The 18655-nt window shown below is 33.9% G+C and overlaps 4 protein-coding genes and 2 non-coding genes across 11 annotated transcripts; 4 read left to right on the plus strand and 2 right to left on the minus strand.

Moving 5' to 3' along the window:
• Positions 1–634: 634 nt before the first annotated feature.
• LOC116776952 (DNA/RNA-binding protein KIN17) lies at positions 635–4089 on the minus strand. Its single transcript, XM_032670263.2, has 7 exons — positions 3649–4089; positions 2941–3133; positions 2672–2816; positions 1918–2062; positions 1645–1804; positions 1300–1422; positions 635–732 (listed from the first exon to the last, which is right to left on the minus strand). The coding sequence occupies exons 1-7, from the start codon at positions 3951–3953 to the stop codon at positions 646–648; spliced, it is 1158 nt and encodes a 385-aa protein (XP_032526154.2). The 5' UTR covers positions 3954–4089; the 3' UTR covers positions 635–645.
• Positions 4090–4478: 389 nt separating this feature from the next.
• On the plus strand, positions 4479–7022 carry LOC116776919 (zinc finger protein 585A-like). 2 transcript variants are annotated; one of them, XM_032670221.2, is made up of 5 exons: positions 4479–4621; positions 4870–5040; positions 5437–5542; positions 5831–6218; positions 6497–7022. In XM_032670221.2, the coding sequence occupies exons 1-5, from the start codon at positions 4574–4576 to the stop codon at positions 6807–6809; spliced, it is 1026 nt and encodes a 341-aa protein (XP_032526112.2). In that variant the 5' UTR covers positions 4479–4573; the 3' UTR covers positions 6810–7022. The 2 variants fall into 2 exon arrangements, with proteins under 2 accessions (XP_032526112.2, XP_032526113.2); XM_032670222.2 differs by having other exon boundaries at positions 4503–4719.
• Positions 7023–8030: 1008 nt separating this feature from the next.
• On the minus strand, positions 8031–13762 carry LOC116776887 (single-stranded DNA-binding protein 3). Of its 5 annotated transcripts, none has more exons than XM_032670175.2 (7): positions 13283–13761; positions 12715–12927; positions 11987–12130; positions 11641–11829; positions 10415–10534; positions 9761–9868; positions 8031–9445 (listed from the first exon to the last, which is right to left on the minus strand). In XM_032670175.2, exons 1-7 carry the CDS (start codon positions 13626–13628, stop codon positions 9312–9314), a joined length of 1254 nt encoding a protein of 417 aa, XP_032526066.1. In that variant the 5' UTR covers positions 13629–13761; the 3' UTR covers positions 8031–9311. The 5 variants fall into 5 exon arrangements, with proteins under 5 accessions (XP_032526066.1, XP_032526067.1, XP_061385178.1 ...); XM_061529194.1 differs by having other exon boundaries at positions 9329–9464; positions 13283–13762; XM_032670176.2 differs by lacking the exon at positions 10415–10534.
• A 407-nt stretch (positions 13763–14169) lies between these two features.
• On the plus strand, positions 14170–16670 carry LOC116776966 (large ribosomal subunit protein eL32). The gene is made up of 3 exons (XM_032670276.2): positions 14170–14359; positions 14960–15069; positions 16467–16670. Exons 1-3 carry the CDS (start codon positions 14245–14247, stop codon positions 16644–16646), a joined length of 405 nt encoding a protein of 134 aa, XP_032526167.1. The 5' UTR covers positions 14170–14244; the 3' UTR covers positions 16647–16670.
• Positions 14577–14705, plus strand: LOC116777070 (small nucleolar RNA psi18S-841/snoR66). The gene has a single exon (XR_004353991.1). It is a non-coding gene; the product is annotated as a small nucleolar RNA psi18S-841/snoR66 (small nucleolar RNA).
• Positions 16036–16176, plus strand: LOC116777071 (small nucleolar RNA psi18S-841/snoR66). Its single transcript, XR_004353992.2, has one exon. It is a non-coding gene; the product is annotated as a small nucleolar RNA psi18S-841/snoR66 (small nucleolar RNA).
• Positions 16671–18655: the final 1985 nt, after the last annotated feature.

The raw sequence follows: 18655 nt of genomic DNA on the forward strand, positions 1-18655 counted from the left end.
TATAGACATTCAGTATGTCATTTGTTTCACGATTTAGAAAAATTGTTATAAGTGCCACCTATCAAGGTAAAAAGTAACATTTTCGATCCGCCGCTGCTAGCGCCGCCTCCCATGCAAAGCGGCCGTATGCACAACTACTCGGTGCATATGTTCCGTACAAATTATCTCAAGGACGATATACAAATCTTGTGTTGTATGTAAGAAAGATTTGTATGTGTGTGTGCAAAAACTATGCATGTGTTAGCGTTCTAGAAGCACTGCTTCCTTAACCCCACTCGTTTGAAACGTCATAGAGACCGAGTTGATTGTCAAATGAGGTTTTATAAAGGTCTTATAATTTGTCTGTATAGCGTTCAAATAGTTCTTCCGCCATTTTGTTATTATTGTCTTACTGGGCACAAGTGAATAAGTTTCAATTAGTTAATCAGTTAATTTATTAACAAACTATGGAAAATTATATCTGTGAGCTCTGTAGTGGTGTGTGTTTAACGAAGTTACGATTACATTATCAATACTTTAGTTTGATGATGAAATTGAAATAACTATAAGTAATTCTGACGATAAGAGGCTATAGATCTGACATTCGTAAGTAAGCAGAGCCGCGGTTAAGAACTAGTTTAATTAAATTATGAAATAAAAGTACAATCAGTTTATTTGTCCCGAAGATAATTTACTAATGTCCTCGTACTGCACGCCTTTCACCACTCTCCCTGTTAATAGACCTTCTGATATCTGGAACGAAAAATAATAAAAATTTATACGAGAAAGTTGTTTCTATGTGAATAAACTTCGCTTTGGACATAGGTAGGACCTCGGAGAAGGATATAGACTGATGCTACTGATATAGACGACACCGGGGGCGGAAGTTAGCGAAAAATCACTCCTTCACGAAAATATAGTTCTTTAATTGTAACAAAATTTATTTATTTCCAATAATTTTCATCAATACGAGATTTTTTTATTCATGTTAATTTTTTGTAAACAACAAAACTATTGTATCCGTTACGATGAAACATTTAATTCGAATAGTTTTTTTACGGGATACATTATCGTGTAACCTTTACTGGAAGGCCAATTATTATTTCAATGTGTGTTATCTATAAACCAAATTATCTGTTTCACTTTAATAAAGAATATAATAAATTCCAAGGAATTATTACGTATAAATCAAGACACGATAATATTGTGAACGCCTCACCGACATGTCGTAGCAAAAGTTTCAACTAGAGAATTTGCTAATAAAATACAACAGGCGTTAATAAAATTTTAACCAATATAATAAATGAAGTGGCAACTTACTTCTACGTCACAGCAATATTTGTCAGTGTTGATGTCTTTTAAAACACCAATCTGTCCCCTGTACGCTCCGTTCACAAACTTCACATGTCTTCCCGGTGAAGGTATCACAGTTTCAAGATGATTCTGAAAAATTCACCCGTACATATATAAAAAGTTTGTTACAAGATAAAAAATTAAAAAAAAACCTATAAAAAGCTTATTTTAGGACATCAAAAGACAGTGCAATAATACATTTACATTATAAATCTTAATATTTTTAACTAAATATCACTACACCATTCGGGTCATAACCACATAAGCCCATCCCCACCATAGACAGTACCGGTTACTTATCTCACAAATTACCTGGTCCAATTTCAATGTGACCGCTTCATCGGTTAGCTTGACATGAGCACCATATTTGTCCACAACCTTCGTTATTGTGCCTTTCCTCTTATAATACTTGTCACCGAGCGACTTGGTAACTATCTTCACAATGATGCCTTCAACCAGCCAGTGATCCTTGCTGAAATTTCAAATATTACATCCAATGAGACGAGATAAAAAATGTATACATGAAATATAACCTGACATTCTTCATTCAATATTTCAGTTAAATTAAATTTAAATTAAACCAACCGGTTGTGTCTCTCTTTCTCCCTCTCTTGCATAGCCATGATCTCATCCAGAGCCGTCTGTTTAGACTTTTCCTCTGTCTTTGTTCTCTTCGCCGGTTCAGCTTTCACTTTCATTTTGAATGCAGCTTTTATTTCTAGTTTAACTTCTGCGGTAAGAAGAATTTTTTTTAATTGCCTTGTTTTAAAATGATTTTCTGGATTTATGAATTCGTAAATAAATAATTACACTGTAGTTTCTAGATTGATGTCTAAATTTACATGATATATCATATATGATCAAACGAAAATACTTTTCGGATACTTCACGTTTGTTTTATACCAACAGATATAGGTTCCGAAATCGAGATTATGTACTATATATATATATATATATATATAAGTTATTAAACAAGTTAGCTAATAAGCATAACATATAACTATTTATAAATGAGAAATTTTGTGAGAATGATATACTTAAATTCTGCTCTTCCATACGTAAACTACTGAAATGATTTCGATGAAAATTAAAAATAGTGTAGCCGATAACAGGAATATAGGCTATAATTTATCCCGGAATCCCGTAATCGGGGATCATAGCATAAGAATTGTATGATTGTTATCTATATCTATGGCATAACATATTATAATCTGTGTAAAGCCAGAAATAATACATGTACATAGACAAAATCAAGGGCTACAACTTGTATTATAATTTTGTAACTACATCGCTGGTGGGAATATCAATTCTGTATGATAATTATATATCATTCGCTAACCTTCGACCTTCCGCTTCATATTCAAGTTTAAGGTCAACTTTTCCTGACTGCCCTCCCTCTTCAGCTCGGTGAATTTCGGTTCAACGCTCGTCGTTTCCTTCTTTCCCTTTTCAACTTGACGTCTGATAAATTCTAACATTCTCTCCTGGGAAATTATATATATATTATTGGTTCATTCGATTTTATATCAAAGAAAATTTACGCAGATATAAATTGACTAAAAAGTTAGATAAGTACCACTATTTGGGTATTATTGTTTAGTTACTGACCTGGTCGTCTTTATCACACTTATCCTTCTTCGCCTTTGCTTCCTGGGCAGCTATTGTAGCCGGATCCCTGTCTATATATGCCACGTACCAACCCTTTTCGGTTTCGTCGACAACACACTTGCCTTCCCGGCCTAGCCACTTGACGAAGTCGGTGAGGGTCTCCCATTGGGTCGCGTTCATGTGGAGATGGTCGCTGGAAGAATACAATGATTTGGGAAATTTAAGGATGTGGTTCGGAGGTAAGGTTAAAATGGGTGAGTTAGTTGTAGTAATTATCATTTCCAGTGATTTTGTTTTCAGATACTACTAGTTTTTTGTTATTTTATATCTACATTCTAGATGAAAGACACTTTTATATGTTCTGTATGTGATCACTTTTGTTGTGAACTAAGTGAAATGTCTGGATCTCAATACAAAATATTATAGAACGCCTAGTATCTGAAGAACTTAGTTTCATTTAATTTGAATTTAAGTGTATGTACACTATATAAGTCTTATATACACACTAGAGACTGCAAAATTATTTAAAGATTAATCTTTGAACTTTGAGACTTGTTCTTAAGAACAAGTCTTCTTAAAACCATAGACATAAAAGTTCAGGATATACTCTCACCAATTAACTAGCTTGTTCTAAAAATTCATAAAAATGATCCTAGACTACGTAAGTTCCTAAACTCAGCAATAATAATGCGACTCTTGATTAATTACCGATGGGATATGTAATCCTGGTAAACTTTATTGGCATTCACACGCTTGGTACCGAACTGACGACGAAGTAGCTCCACATAACCATCGGAGAATTCCTTCGAAAATTCGTCTATGTATTTGGAGGCATTGTCAGCGAAGAGCAGCAACTGGCGCTGATGGGACTCGGACATTGTGTGGCATTTGAAGCCGTTCTCGTCCCTGCACTGTTTCTGGCACATCTGGCAGTACCATCTTAATTTTTGCAGGCCTTTTGCTTTGATTTTGTTCGCTATGTATTTTGGCGTCCCCTTTTCTGCTTTACCCATTTTTGCGTTGTTCTTCTATATACCACTTAAGTCGTGTTTTAAGTGGTAATTTGTATTTTTGCTAATCCGTTATAGAAATATTTCACAGTAAAATCAATGTAATGTTTTTACTATAGTGAAGTTTATGTAGCTAATGTCAATCAATCTGAATGAGCAAAACAGTTAACAGATTAAATTCTTTTATGAAATTGTCGGTTTTGGATGAAGGTACTTTAAGTCAATAAGACCATTCTATTTAATTTTACATATTTCAGAGACATTTTATTAGTAAAATCCTATTTAAATATAATGAAGTGTACTTTAAATCTATCTCTTATTCAAATCCAAAAGAGGGCAGAGTGGTAAAGACTTTAATTTACTCTGTGTAAAAAGCATTGATTGTTTAAGTTACGTAGCCTTCTAAACCATACTAAAAATACTACGCACACTTACCATTTTCGGAAACCAAAATTTTCGGAATACAAAACCTTATTTATGTTTTAATATTGATTTCATCTTAAAATGATGACAAATTAAAAAAAACAATGTTTAATGTCACATTATGCACGCGAAATATGAACCGTAAAAATACAAAATTGTTTAAATTAACAAATTATATGTTTGCTTTTTAATTACATGAAATGGACGTGCTATGGTCTAAAGAAAGATTGCAAAAAATATTTAGTAAAGTAAGCAACTGAACAACATATTTATGTATATTTTTTAAATTAAAAAATGACATATGGCACATCCGAAAAAAAAATCAATGTTAAATATACAGCGAATGGTAATTCAAGTTTTATAAAATTTTTAGTTATAATTATTTTTGTAAGATTAAAATATTAAAGGTAAAGAAAGAAGAAGACACAAATTTATACATTGCACATTTATCAATTATCAGTTAGGGTGTATTTTTCATTTAGGTTGTATTTTTAAGGATTCCCTTCGCTTAGCGGCAGCACAGGCGTCTGGAGATGGCGCTGGTCCAATGCCATGCTGCCGCTTATGTGGTGGAGATTATAATTTACACTGTTTCACTGAAAGCTATATCTGGGAAGGTGTGGAGGAAAGATATGATCAGCTTTTGCTCGATTGCTTTGGAGTTCATGTAAGAATTTACAAATATTTGTTGCTCTCCAAAACCGTTATTTATGAAGATAAAGGATTTTAGTGTTGCCTACATTTATATAACGGTCAATTACATCATTATGTTAAGTACTAAATTTATATTTAATTTTATAGAGTGAAACTTAAAATGCGCAACAAAATTAAAAAGCAACGTTTTTGTTCTTTTCACAGATTAATAATTCATCTCATCCCAAAAAATTTACCACTCCCGTTTGACTTTTACATCAGATCAGTGAGATATAAATAGTAAAAAAAAAATCTTTTATTGGTTTTGTGTCCTCTTTGTGTTTATTTATTTTGAAAAAATCAGTTGAATGACTACGCGATAATTTAAATATTTGTTTAATGTTTAAACTTCATGATATATATATTCCAGGTTCTTCCGGATTGTATGATTTGTGAGCGCTGCATCCGTCAGCTTCGGAGCACGCAGCGCTTTAGAGCACTTGTTTATTCAGCGTTTGCAAGACCGCCCAGCGAATGTAAGGCCCTCCAACTACCCTCATTTGTTAATTGTTTAAGACTAACTGATTTATATATAAATAGTGGCCAGATATTAGAGAGTGCATTTTTAAATAAAACTGTGAGAATTTATCTCGTCTGTATAGCATCACGGTTGCTGAAAAGAAATGTATAATTTGGGTGATGTGTAAAACAAGAAAATAAATTTATTGAAATTAACTTGTTATTCTTATATATATATGTATATATATTTAAAAAACGAAGAGGGTGAGAGTGATTGTTTGTTGTATTCTATGGCATGAATCTAGGTTCAGCGAACAGATATCAATTGGAAGTCGGAGAAGGTTTCCCGCAGCTAAGGATTAAAAACACGGTACCTTCGAAGGTGAATCTCTACAAGAAGTCGACGAGAACGACCATAGACAATCTGAATAGAAAAACTAAGAGCATAGAGCGCAAATCTGCCTTCAACTCCAACACGCAGATAAGGAGGATGAATATCTCTTGTACTGTTTGCAAGCAGAGGTATCCCATGGTGGTGCCGTACGATGGGGTGAAGAAATTTGTTTGTTCGCGTTGTAAGAAAAATGGCGAGCCTCGTAATATATGTAGAAAGTGCAATGTTATTCTACCAGCTACTATGATGAAGGATCATATGGAATTGCACGATAGGGCGGATTTGAGAGGCAAGAGCAGGTATTGTACAGATAAACAAATATTTTTATATTCTATATTTTTTTTATCTATGTCGGATGGTTAATATTTTTCTCGGTTTATAGATATGCTTCACCGTCCACTTTATAGTTCGGTTAAATTCTTTGCTTCTTTGGTTTAAATGTGCTAATTCACTGAGGGTAGTTTTAGAATTTTTATGATGAACACTTGTTAGAGGAAGAGTAATGTCAAAGTATAGACACTTGTTTTTTTTTTAACCCTTCCTAAGTTTTGCTTGAATCTGTACAAATTTTTTTCAGGCTTTTCAGCCTGCCCAAAAAGTCATCGCAAATCACAAAGAGAGATATATTCGAGAGGCGAAAATATTACTGCACCCAATGCGATAAGAAATTCACGGTCGCCCAGCATCTGGCACATCATGTTAGTACCGTTCACAAGAACAGCCTGGACTGTCTCTGTGCTGTATGCGGCAAGGATCTTAGGACGCGGGACCTATTGGACCGGCATATGCGCATGCACACCGGCCAGCCGATATATCAGTGTGATGTATGCATGAGGGTCTTCAAAGGGAAGCGGGCCTTCCAAACCCACTATTTGACACACGGAAAATAAACTGTCATATGTCAAACGTCTGGAATATTGGTAGCGTTCCGGTTATCGATTCTAATGTTGGCAATGAATTGAATAAATGAGGAAGCGCGGGTTTATTTATGAAGTAGCTTATGTGTATACATATTTTTTAATTATATTTATGTTTTGTAGTACTTTTACATATATTAAATCTCTTTTGAGATGTTTACGATAATTTTTTTTCTTTATATATGTGTATAGTTTTTTAAACAAAACGGTATTATAAGTCATGGTTTTCACGAATGGAACTAAATAGTGTTAAAATGTATGAAAGATCATTGCTTAATATACGACTACACCGAAGCGATTTTGATAGCCGTTCAGAAACATTTTTTTTTTATTAATTGGCCGCATCAATTAAATATTACACGAACATCAACATGAAAAATATGTACAGATTTAGTTTATAGCAACATGATGGGTAATTTCTGAACATCCACAATCAGGATCCTCCTTTCGTATCGAACGTAGGTAACATCGACTCCAAAATAATAAAAAAAAAATACAAACAGTACCTTTAGTAATAGTTAACTTTGTAAATTACGTAAGTGGTTAGCGCTAAACTGATTGCCTGAAGGTAAGTGGATATGAATTTAAATAAAACTTGTATTATTCGTATAAACTACGCGTGATTTATTTTTGTAAAGAACTACATACTCCCGACGTTTCGGTTACTTTGGAGCAACCTTGATCACGGGCAGGCGACATCTCGTTCTCGTTCTTTACAAAAATAAATCACGCGTAGTTTATCCGAATAATACTAGTTTCATTTAAATAAATAAAACTCGCGAAAATCTTAGATCTCAATAAGTGGATATGAAGCCTGAGATGGTTAACGAACTATCATACTATAGTGGATTTCACTTCCGGGCCGTTCTCAGCACTGGCCCACTCTCCCGGTAAAGTCGCAAGGCGAAGGGCGAAATACATAACAATAAAATTGAATTACATGTAAACGACAGGTTTTTAAACTTTGATTAGATCCTTAGAATTACAAAAAAATTAACTTCTATATCTTGATTAATTATATTTTAGAAATATTTTTCTTTGCTAAAAAAAATATGTAGGAAATATTGAATTTTAATTCATTTACCAAACACCAGTGCTATAAATTTCACACCGCGTCCATACTGTGCGGTCTCGTTCATCGAGACGAGATAAAAAACGTAAACAATATTAAATTGTTCCAAATAAAACAACTGATAATATATCATAACTATTTAGTAAGTATATAAACATTACATAGACAAAATAATAATAATTAATTAATTTACTAATTCACAAATCATAATTAATTCTCTATAGTATTGAAAAACATCGCAAACTCACGCTACGATTTGATTTAAATAAAAAAAAAATATAAAAAAAAATTGCATTTTTTTTCCGTTAAACTAACTTACATCTATAACTCGTCTTGGGTTTTTTTAGTTCGTTTAATCAATGAAGAAAATAATACAATCGATTTTATTTACATATTCCGAAACAAAAAAATAAATCGAGATTCCCATACAGCGGTTCACTAAAATAACCCAAGGAGTCTCTTTATCTAGACTTATTTTACCATTTATTTTATACAGCATTCCATACACCGAAAAAGAAAAAAAAATAATAATTATAATAAAAATATTACACTATCTTAACGATAACGGGGGATTGAAGAATTGTTGTATAAAAAGTATTTTTTTATTTTATCCAATTTGTACAAAATTTCATTGGACATTTAGTAAGTGCTAAACGAAAACGACGTAATAAATGCTTCCCCGGCCGGGGCTCTCGATGGAAGTTTCGAAATAAACAGCTTTTGTTACATGTACGTTGAAATTTCATTATATTCTGATAGCATAAAGATCACACAAAAAGCAATTAGGAACATTCAACTTAAAATAAAAATCAATTAATAATTTAAATATATATATATGGAAGATTTCACGAACATCGATATATCGATGCATCGATAGAACTGCTCACAAATCCCTAATGCGTTGAATTTAGCAATAAATATATTACAGACATAAATACAGAATTTAATAATAATAATAATCTATATAATACGAACATACTGACATAAAAATATTCTCTATTTCATCCCTAAGTGCTGAGTTGTTGGCAACTTTTTGACGTGATAATTGATTAATAAAAAATAATATTTAAACATAGAAATTTTTAAAATGTTTTAAATAAGAAAAAAAAAACGATTTAAAAAAATCGATTACATCAATCGCTGGTGATTAACAAACAAAAAAAAAAAGACAATCCGTCAAAACGTCAAGCGACGCTGACAGCTGTCACAGACGAATCGACCGCCAAAAAGCCGCCCGCGTAAATAAAACTCTGGTGCCATAAATTATAATGCATAAAAGGAAAATAACTAATAAATAACGCGACCGAAAACGCAAGAGTGGGACCTAGCTAGCAACGAACCGCATCAGATCGCTGGAATACAAAAAAACCGGCGCCATTTTAACGATTGTAGACGTAAGACGCTCACTGCATAAAGTAATCTGGATGGTCCGGATCCTTCTCGAATCTCTTCGCCTCCTCTTGCATGCTCTCCTTTATCTTGAGAATGGCCGCCGACTCCGTCTGGTCGTTCTGATCGCCGCCCGGTCCGCCGAAACCTTCAAGCGGGATATCAAACTTTTGTACACATTAACTTGTTGTTCGTGACGCGATATTCAAATATCTATTAAACCGATCACTCTCTTTACGATACATTTGTTTATTTGAACCAATGCAGTCAATGTTTTAGTGTTAAAACTCAAAGTATTGTAACGCAACTTGATATATAAGCATACTTACAAGACGTAAATTAGTAAGTCGTTCATTTAACAAATCCTCGATATTTAAATGAATACAATCAAATACAGACAACCTTTTATAATGTACACTATATATATATATATGTTGAAGTAATGTATAATGTTGATACTCACTTAAATTGTAATCCCCCATTCCAGAGCCGGAGTCCTCTCTCGGAGTCCCCGGGCCTCCGCCCCCGACACCGCCCGGGGACGCCTTCATACCGTCCACCCCGCCTAGCCCTGATATGTGTGGCGACGCGAATTCATTACATACATATATATACATTACACTTAAGATACAAAATTTATCATTAAAATACTGAATTGAACGTAAAAAAGTAATGAAAAAAAAAAAACGACAACATAAAGAAAAAAAACAACATCAAATTTGCGTCACCACAGTTTTATAGAAAAAACGTCTATTTTTCTCTCTCTCTGTATCTCACATTATGTCTCGTTATGATCGTTTCATTCTCCTTTTTGTTATATAGTTTTTCTATACACGTGGCCTTGGTATTTGACGTGTGGTTTATGATATATTAACTGTGAGCATAGTAACTACGTAGATGTGACCATAACGATTGAAAAGACGAATTTTTAAAACAAACAAAAATCAATTTATATACATATATATATTTCAAAAAAAAACGTCTCATGTATAATTATATTTTTTATTATTTATACAACCCTATCGTATAATCCTATTTCTATGTATATAGGGTTCCGTACCCGTATATATATGATTCTATTATTAGCTATAGGATACGGAGCCCTAGTTTGAGGCACCTTCGGAAGTGGGAGGCTGAGGTAGGTGCTGCGACGAGGGCCCGTGCTCGCCGGCGAGCGGGAACTCTGCCCCTAGGGCTGCGCCCACCGGCTTCATCAATGTGTACATGTTGTCACCGCCTGCCGCGCAATATTACGCGTCAGCTATCACCACTTACGCCGTGTATATGATTTGTATATATAGCTCATATTTAATCAACGAAATCAATGTATATATATATTTTCTACGTTTAAACATTTACCGGAACAAGAAGTCATAAAACAATTCTAAAGTCACATCACAGTCATATCTACGTAGTTATTACACCGGTTGAAGTCATTGTGTTAAGTTAAAACGATATATATACGTAGTTTTATGACTTCCAACCGGGGATTACGTTATGTAGGTTCCCAACTAGCACGTCATAAACAGAATTATACATTACACGTAAGAAATTAAATTATACACACGACGTAGATATTTAATTATACATATGACGTCTTCAACGAAATTTACAGGTGACGTTTCGATGGGATCGTCTAAAATTTATCTAGTTGGAAAGCTACTTGTAGTATAGAAGTACACGAAAGCGCCAAGCGTGATTCAGAAAAGCAGAATGAAGCGAAACGAAAAAGGAATATGAACGAAGAACTTAAATAGTTAAGAATAATTGTAACAATTAATGTGATATGCTACCTTTTTTAAATACAAATAGATAAAAAAAAAAATATAGATATATAAAACAGAAAACATACTGCCAGAATTGGAGCATTTTAATGTAATAATGTGTGATACGGCTAACATTACCACAGACTAATAAATATTTATAACAGATTAAAAATATATTTCTATATATATGTAAAAAAGGTTGCATATCGAATCTAGTACGATGTAATGAAACAATCATAGTGCCACAGTCAAATACCTGTTAAGGATGTGATTGAATTAAAATAAAACCTGTGGATTACTTAATTTATATACTAGTTGGGACACCGGATTTTGTTTGTGCATTGTAAACTTTAGATATTTAAGTAAAGCCAATTAAAAAAAATAATTAAAATTATTTTTCTCTGTACTAATTGTTTATTTACAATATATATCTTGTTTCGTTGTCTTCACTTCTCATCTAACAAACTTACACTCTACATGTCAAGAAACAGAACATTTACAAAATTATTATAAATTATCTATAAAATGATTTTAATATATAAAATAAAATCCGGTATCTATAAGAATTATTACTTACCCGAATTGGATGAGTCCTGTGGGCTTGGCATGATGGGAGTCGGAGGTCCTGGGGGTCCATTGGACCCGGGAGGCGCCCCGTACGCGCCGGGCGAGCCTCCGCTGTAGTTGAGGGGGGCGGATCCCCCACCAGCGCCGCCACTTCCGCCGGCCCAAGCGCCACGTGGTCCCATACCCATTGGTGGCATACCTGAAGAAACTAGATTTTTAGTATTACGCATGTAGAGGTAATGAATCATCTATGGAATTAGTTTAGGAATGTATGTATGTACTTCATAATTTATTGTTATATTATATACAAAAGATTATGTTCCTAGGAAGAAAATAGTCTTTTATCCCCAATATACCTGGGGCTTGTGGCGGTGGGCCACGCATGCCGGCTGCATATGCACCAGGGCTCATGGGTCCCATGCCGGGGCGGGGCGGAGTCATGCGCGGCCCGCCCAGCATACCGCTGCCTCGCTCCAAGGAGTTCGACATCATGCCTTGACCTGAATTGGTATAAAAATTATAGGTAAATTTTATTTGGAGAGTATATTAAACAAACTGATCAACTCAACTAAGGCTATACCTTAAAACTCGCTGTTTATATATAAAAACCCATAGTAGGGGTATCAGAGCCTAATTATTTTTAATTTATTTAAAATATATAAAAATAAGTATAACAAACTTCTTTCAATACTTTAAAAAAAAACTTAATTTTTTAAATGATTGACATTAAATTAATGTATTTAAATTATATGGAACAACAAAATATACTAGTGACGATTCCAAACTTCATTACTTAATGTCCAATAAAGCAAGATAAATTTTGTAAACATGACAAAAATTGTTAAAATATAATATGTGCTACAGATACTTATGAGGCAGTGTACTTCCGTCTGTATTTGTCAATTATTTTTTAATTTTTAACAACTTAAAGATATACAAGTATAAAAAAAGATAAGGCTGTTCTATAATCTATGTCATATATTCATAGTTTAATATAATTAAATTAGTTAATATTACTATTATATATATATATATATATCTTAATATTAAGTTATTTAAACCATTTGTAAACAACATAACTCACCTGGAGGACCATTAAAATCATTTCCCATGCCCATTCTGACGGCTGTTCTTGGTCCTCCCGAGTACCAGGGCCCTATGAACGGCTGGCCTGTCCCCATCAACTGTGGCTGTGGTCCATGCGGTGAGGGCTGAGATCCAGGATGTGGGGCTGGCGGTGATGGTCGGAGTGAGGAGTTGGGGAAGAAACCTGGTGGCATACCTCCGCCACCCATACCTGGAAGATGTATCAGCCTTCATATTTATCAAGATATTTATTGTAGTTAAGTAGTATATGCAGGTATTTAGTATGAAGTATATATTATTTTTATAATTTTATAACATTCAAATTGTGTGCAGACTGAATGGTTTCAAATATAACAAATTAAGATCATTCTATACTTTAAAGTTTTTTTGTAATAAATTATCAGTTTACACCTGATAAAACTGCTTTTAAACGTAAGACCACATTTTTGTAGCGAAAAACAACATTATTTGCACAAAAAGATAAGAATACCAATGCCCCAGAAAGTCAATACATAGTAAAACAAGACCGTGTATGTGACGCTTTTAATATGAAATACACCTCGTACCGTCATTAGGCGGCGCCGGGCCTGCGTTGTGACCGATGCCGTTAACACCATAACCTGAATTGACGAATCCATAGTCATGGAATGCCTTAGCCTCAGAGGAGTGTTCGCATGTGTCCCTCCTTTCAGGCGCGGCGCAGTACAGGTCCCAGAAAACACACCACCAGGAATGCAGGAATCCGGGCGGCTCGCCGAGTGTTATGTTCTTTTCCCATCGTATTTCAGAAAGGAAAGTCTGCGCCGCTTTCTGTGCCCCGACGTGCAGTAAGTACTCATACACATAAAGGGCCAACTTCTCCCGTGCCTGAGCGTCCGAAGGTACCGCAGAGCTTTTGCCCTTGGCATACATATCGACTGGAAGCCGACGTTTATGTTGAAATTGTTTATTATTTACATTAACGCTTTATATCAATAAATTCAACTTCACAAAATGTCATTGATCGATGGCGACATTTGGCGTCTGTGGCATAGACAATTAAAATTGTTCTCAATTTCGTTGAACACTATTTATTCCAAATGTCAAATTTGCTAGTCTATGGTAGGGACAGATTATTAAGATTAAAAAGCTCATTTGCCATAGAGTAATGGTGAAATGAAAAAACGGAAAATAGTTTGTCACTTAATATATCATGATTTCAATATAACTAAATAAGTTTAAAAACCTATTACGAGAAGGTGATTCAGTTTCGATTGGATATTAATTTCATATATCCCATTTTTTTTAATCACAAATTATTTAGTACGCACACTTTTCTCTTTAATAATTTTTATATAAGGTAATTTAAATATATAAAATCCTTAATATTTATTTAATAAGGAAATTAATATTTTTTAATTAATGTATCATGTAATTGAAAACTCGTCAACTCTAGGAATGTTTGTGCTTGTCTATTCCTTCTTCCTTTTCGTGCGACCGTGTCACCGCGTGGTTCGCAGCGGCGTTTCGTGTTAGAAACAAAATCAAAATGGCTATCAGACCTGTTTATAGACCCACAATCGTCAAAAAGAGGACGAAAAGATTCATCAGACATCAATCTGATCGCTATGACAAACTTAAGCGTAACTGGCGTAAACCCAGAGGTATGCTCTTATGTTATTGTTCATTTTAATAGAATATTTTTTTTTATCATAACACCACATGTAAATATTAATTTTGGTAAAAATAATATTAATTCCATCTCAAAAATCCATTAAATTGTCCGTCTTGAATACATAATTAAAATAATGTCACTCGTAATAACTTTTTAGGTTATGCAGTAATGTGTCTTAAAATTTTATTTATAAATCCAATATTCTATGCAAGGGCACTCTGTGTTCAACATAATAAATATGTGAATAACAATTTGTTACCTTGCTATATAAAATCTATTAATCCTATTCCAAATAATTCGTTATGATTATTTGGTCATAATGATAGAGACAATTCGTAAATCACTTAAATTTATGAGACACCGACATATGGTATTCAATATATATCTTAATTTTGCCAAAAAACTACAAAGTTATATCTAATAGGTAAAAATATTGTATTCCAAAATCGTTCCATAAAGTATAATATTCATCAAATAATATCTCAATCCTAAATAAAATATACTCCTTAGACGAAATGTCCAAAGCAGAGCTCATTGCTTATTTATCAGCCACATTATTTAATATTCAATATATTGTAAACGTTTCCAGGTATTGACAACAGAGTGCGCAGGCGTTTTAAGGGCCAGTACTTGATGCCCAGCATTGGTTACGGATCAAACAAGAAGACCCGTCACATGCTACCTAATGGATTCCGTAAGGTGAGACTATCTTGAATATACAAATATATATATCTATGCAAATAAAATAAGCTCAAAATATTATATTATCTGTATTAATCTTATTTGGAAACGACTTTCACATATATATTCCTTTTTTCAATTTAAAAGCTAATTATGTATAGAAAAAAACTTAAAGTATCCTTACCATTAGTCATACAAGCAAACAGACAGTAATATGTAATATTTCTGTAATCTCTATATACAATTTGTATTGTGTTTGTAAATAATAAATACACCTAAATTCATTATTCGGAAAAACTTTTCTGAAGAAGGGTAATCATTTATACATACAGAAGCATAGACAATCTCAAACTTGAGATCAAACTAAAAAGGTTTAGTGCTGTCCTATATAGATACATAAATGCCTGTACTTAGTGTAAGTAATCTTGTAGTCATGACAGATATTTTATTTGAAAATACCAATATATTTTTAAGTTAATTGGATTTTTGTAAGTCATATTGGATAATATCGGACCTTAAGCCATATCTTTAACTGGCAGTTAGTACATTCTAGATCAGCCTTTCCGAAAACGACAGCCACTAGTGGGCGCTGCAGGCCTTTAGTTGTTAAGAGACTTAAAAAAAATGGAGGCCTCGTGTAGAGGCCGGGGGGTGACTTGTATTTTCATTTAGATATCCAAGTTATAGTGGTGTTCCAGTAGCTACAAAAATGAAGGGCACTAAAAAATAAGTTTGGGAATCCCTGAACTATTTATATATATAGATAGTTTTCATGTGTACGAAGATATCCCATGGACTAATGGACTCCGGTATCACAGCTTAGGCTATGTATACACTGACTTAATATAATTTTATCAAGTTTAATCAATAATAAATTTTACTTAATACCATCGCTGTCTATTTCCCGAGTCCTAATCGGGTGAAGCAACAGAACCATATACTGGCTTGGGTGAATCGACTTGCCGTTTTATTGTCTATATTACATGCAAGAGCACTCTGTGGTAACATTGATGTGTTATTTACAATTTGTTATCTTGCTATATAAAATCCATTAAATCCTATTCCTGGTGTGCCCGTTCTCGCAACTTGGTCATAATGGTGGAAACATTAATATTGGTACTATTAAAAATGCCTATATATATATATATATGTGTTTAGCATATTATAATGGATTTAGAGAATACAATTTTTCTTTTGTACGAAACATTAAAATAAAAAAAACTACGAAAAATTTACTACTTCACTTTGTTGGCGGTAAAAAGTTTTTGTTCCAAATGAAAAAAATTTTTTGCTAGTCGTGAGCTGGTGAAGACTAATTTAAAGCGTGCCAACATTTTATAACCACGTGTAAACTTCCAGGTGTTGAAGATATCAGTGCATTTTCAAAGTCCAAAAATCATGAATGAATGTTCCAGGTGTTAGTCCACAATGTCCGTGAGCTGGAAATCCTCATGATGCAGAATAGGAAGTACTGCGCCGAGATCGCCCACGCCGTCTCCTCCAAGAAGCGGAAGGCTATAGTGGAACGAGCCCAGCAGCTCAGCATCAGGGTGACAAACGCTGCAGCGCGCCTCCGCAGCCAGGAGAACGAATAACTTTAATTATATGTTACATATAAACATGTTGTTTTTCATTTGGGCTGGCTCTCACAGAAGATCGGCGTGAAGTAGCCTTTAATGGCTGCGTTTGGTCCGATGAGTGAGAGAGACGGCTGCCCTTTTCTTTTCCCCCCTTCCCTCCTTCCTCAACAACCAAGGTTTGGCAACGCGTCAAGATCTCTCGTTAAGTAGGACAGTGACTACCTCCCATTAAGTAGGCATTCAGCTCGTTTGCCGCCTTTGATATGAAAAAAAATAAATTAATGAAGATCCTTTATATAGTTTAATGTTAGATAAGGCTTTATTCACACTGGTGTTGTGGAATAATCAGCTTGTGTCAATGGTGTAGAAACGCTACGCTGTTACTCGGCTCATTCTTCCACGGAGAAGACCTCGACGACCGAGTCGAGGTTTTATGTTCTGTGGATCAGTTGTCCTAAAAAAATTGATCGGATCGCCAATTTGTAATTTAGGACCGGAAATCGGAACTCGTGCCCAAGAAAATCGGGTCGGTAGCGAAACAGGTCGCTTCACCCGGCTGCGAAGGTGTGTCTAGTAGTATTATTTTGTTAAATGTGCGGAGAAAAGCAGTCCATCCAATGCAATAAAGGCCATTTTGAAGCCTCCAGATATATTTTTACCAGCGCCTAAAAACACGAAACGCGAATAATCTAAACGACTTAGTTCTAACTGAGGTTTATGAACTGAAATTTAAATTATTGTGTATTGCTTCAAGATTTTGGCAAACAAGAATATTCGTTGGTTTTCACCTGGTTTATTTACTTGGATTTTTTCGTATAATATTAGGATGGACCCGGCACCCGCACGGTGAAGCCATGGAATGCTGTAGTTTCGTCTCATTGTCTGTATTATTCTCAATTGCAAGTGTTTTCGGGCTGTATATGTTTCTGTTTGTAAGTCTGCAGGTTATGACACAGAATTGTGTTTATTATATTTAGATTATATATTAAATACCTCAACAATAGCAGACATATCTTGTAAGGCGAGCCAAACCATAATTTTATATCTACTAATTCAGTTCCTTACGAACTCGGTACACACTACGAGTAATTTGCAATCTGTAAACATTTATTTAAATGAAACTAATATATTTCGGATATACTACGCGGATTTTATTATTTTAAAAACTACATAATCCCGACGTTTCGGTTACTTTTCAGCAACCGTGGTCATGGGCAGACGAGATGAATTTAATTGAATTTTCATCCTCACTACGTGTTCCATCGTACCAACCGGTTTCTTTTCAATATAACTGTGTACATATTATCTTGTGGGACTAATTAAAAACGGTATTTTTGACGTTAAAAACTCGTAACAGGACATGATACATTGGTTCTATGGGCAAAGTCGATGAAAAAAGTTACGTAATCAGTTAAATTTGGTTATTTGCATACATTCACTGAAAGTTAAACTACTACGTGGTATTGCATATAATATATTTAGATAATTTAATCGTTTTAATTTATACAGATAATTCGATACGATAATAAGGTTTACGTTGTCGATTGATGAAGAATTTTTAATTCGTACTAAGAGTACAGGTACTCTTTGAATTATCCTTAACGGACCAATTTCGGAAAGTACATGTGCTACAACCTAAACCATTATAAGTTTAAAGACTATAACAATGAGAATCTCTTTTTAAAATATAAATTAAGCTTCTATTTTAAAAGAATTACTTTTCAACAACAAAATAAAATGATGACAGTTCATAATCACAGAACGAATTAGTCCACAGTCATTAAAACTAATCGTTCCTTAAAAAAAAAAAAAACTTTCTTTTTGCTTGTTTACTATTTATATGTAGTGGATATTTTACAAAGAAATATTTTGTAAATATTAGGTAATAATAAGATCTTTTTAACGCAAATTGTTAATTCAGTATATGCCTATTATTTGTATTCAGCCAATTAGTTAAAATATACTGAATACTTAAAACTGCGGCCCCGATTATGAAATGTGGTTTGTTTGTTATTAGGTTTTCC

Source organism: Danaus plexippus, assembly GCF_018135715.1.
Source record: "Danaus plexippus chromosome 29 unlocalized genomic scaffold, MEX_DaPlex mxdp_37, whole genome shotgun sequence".
Classification (NCBI taxonomy): Eukaryota; Metazoa; Arthropoda; class Insecta; order Lepidoptera; family Nymphalidae; genus Danaus; species Danaus plexippus.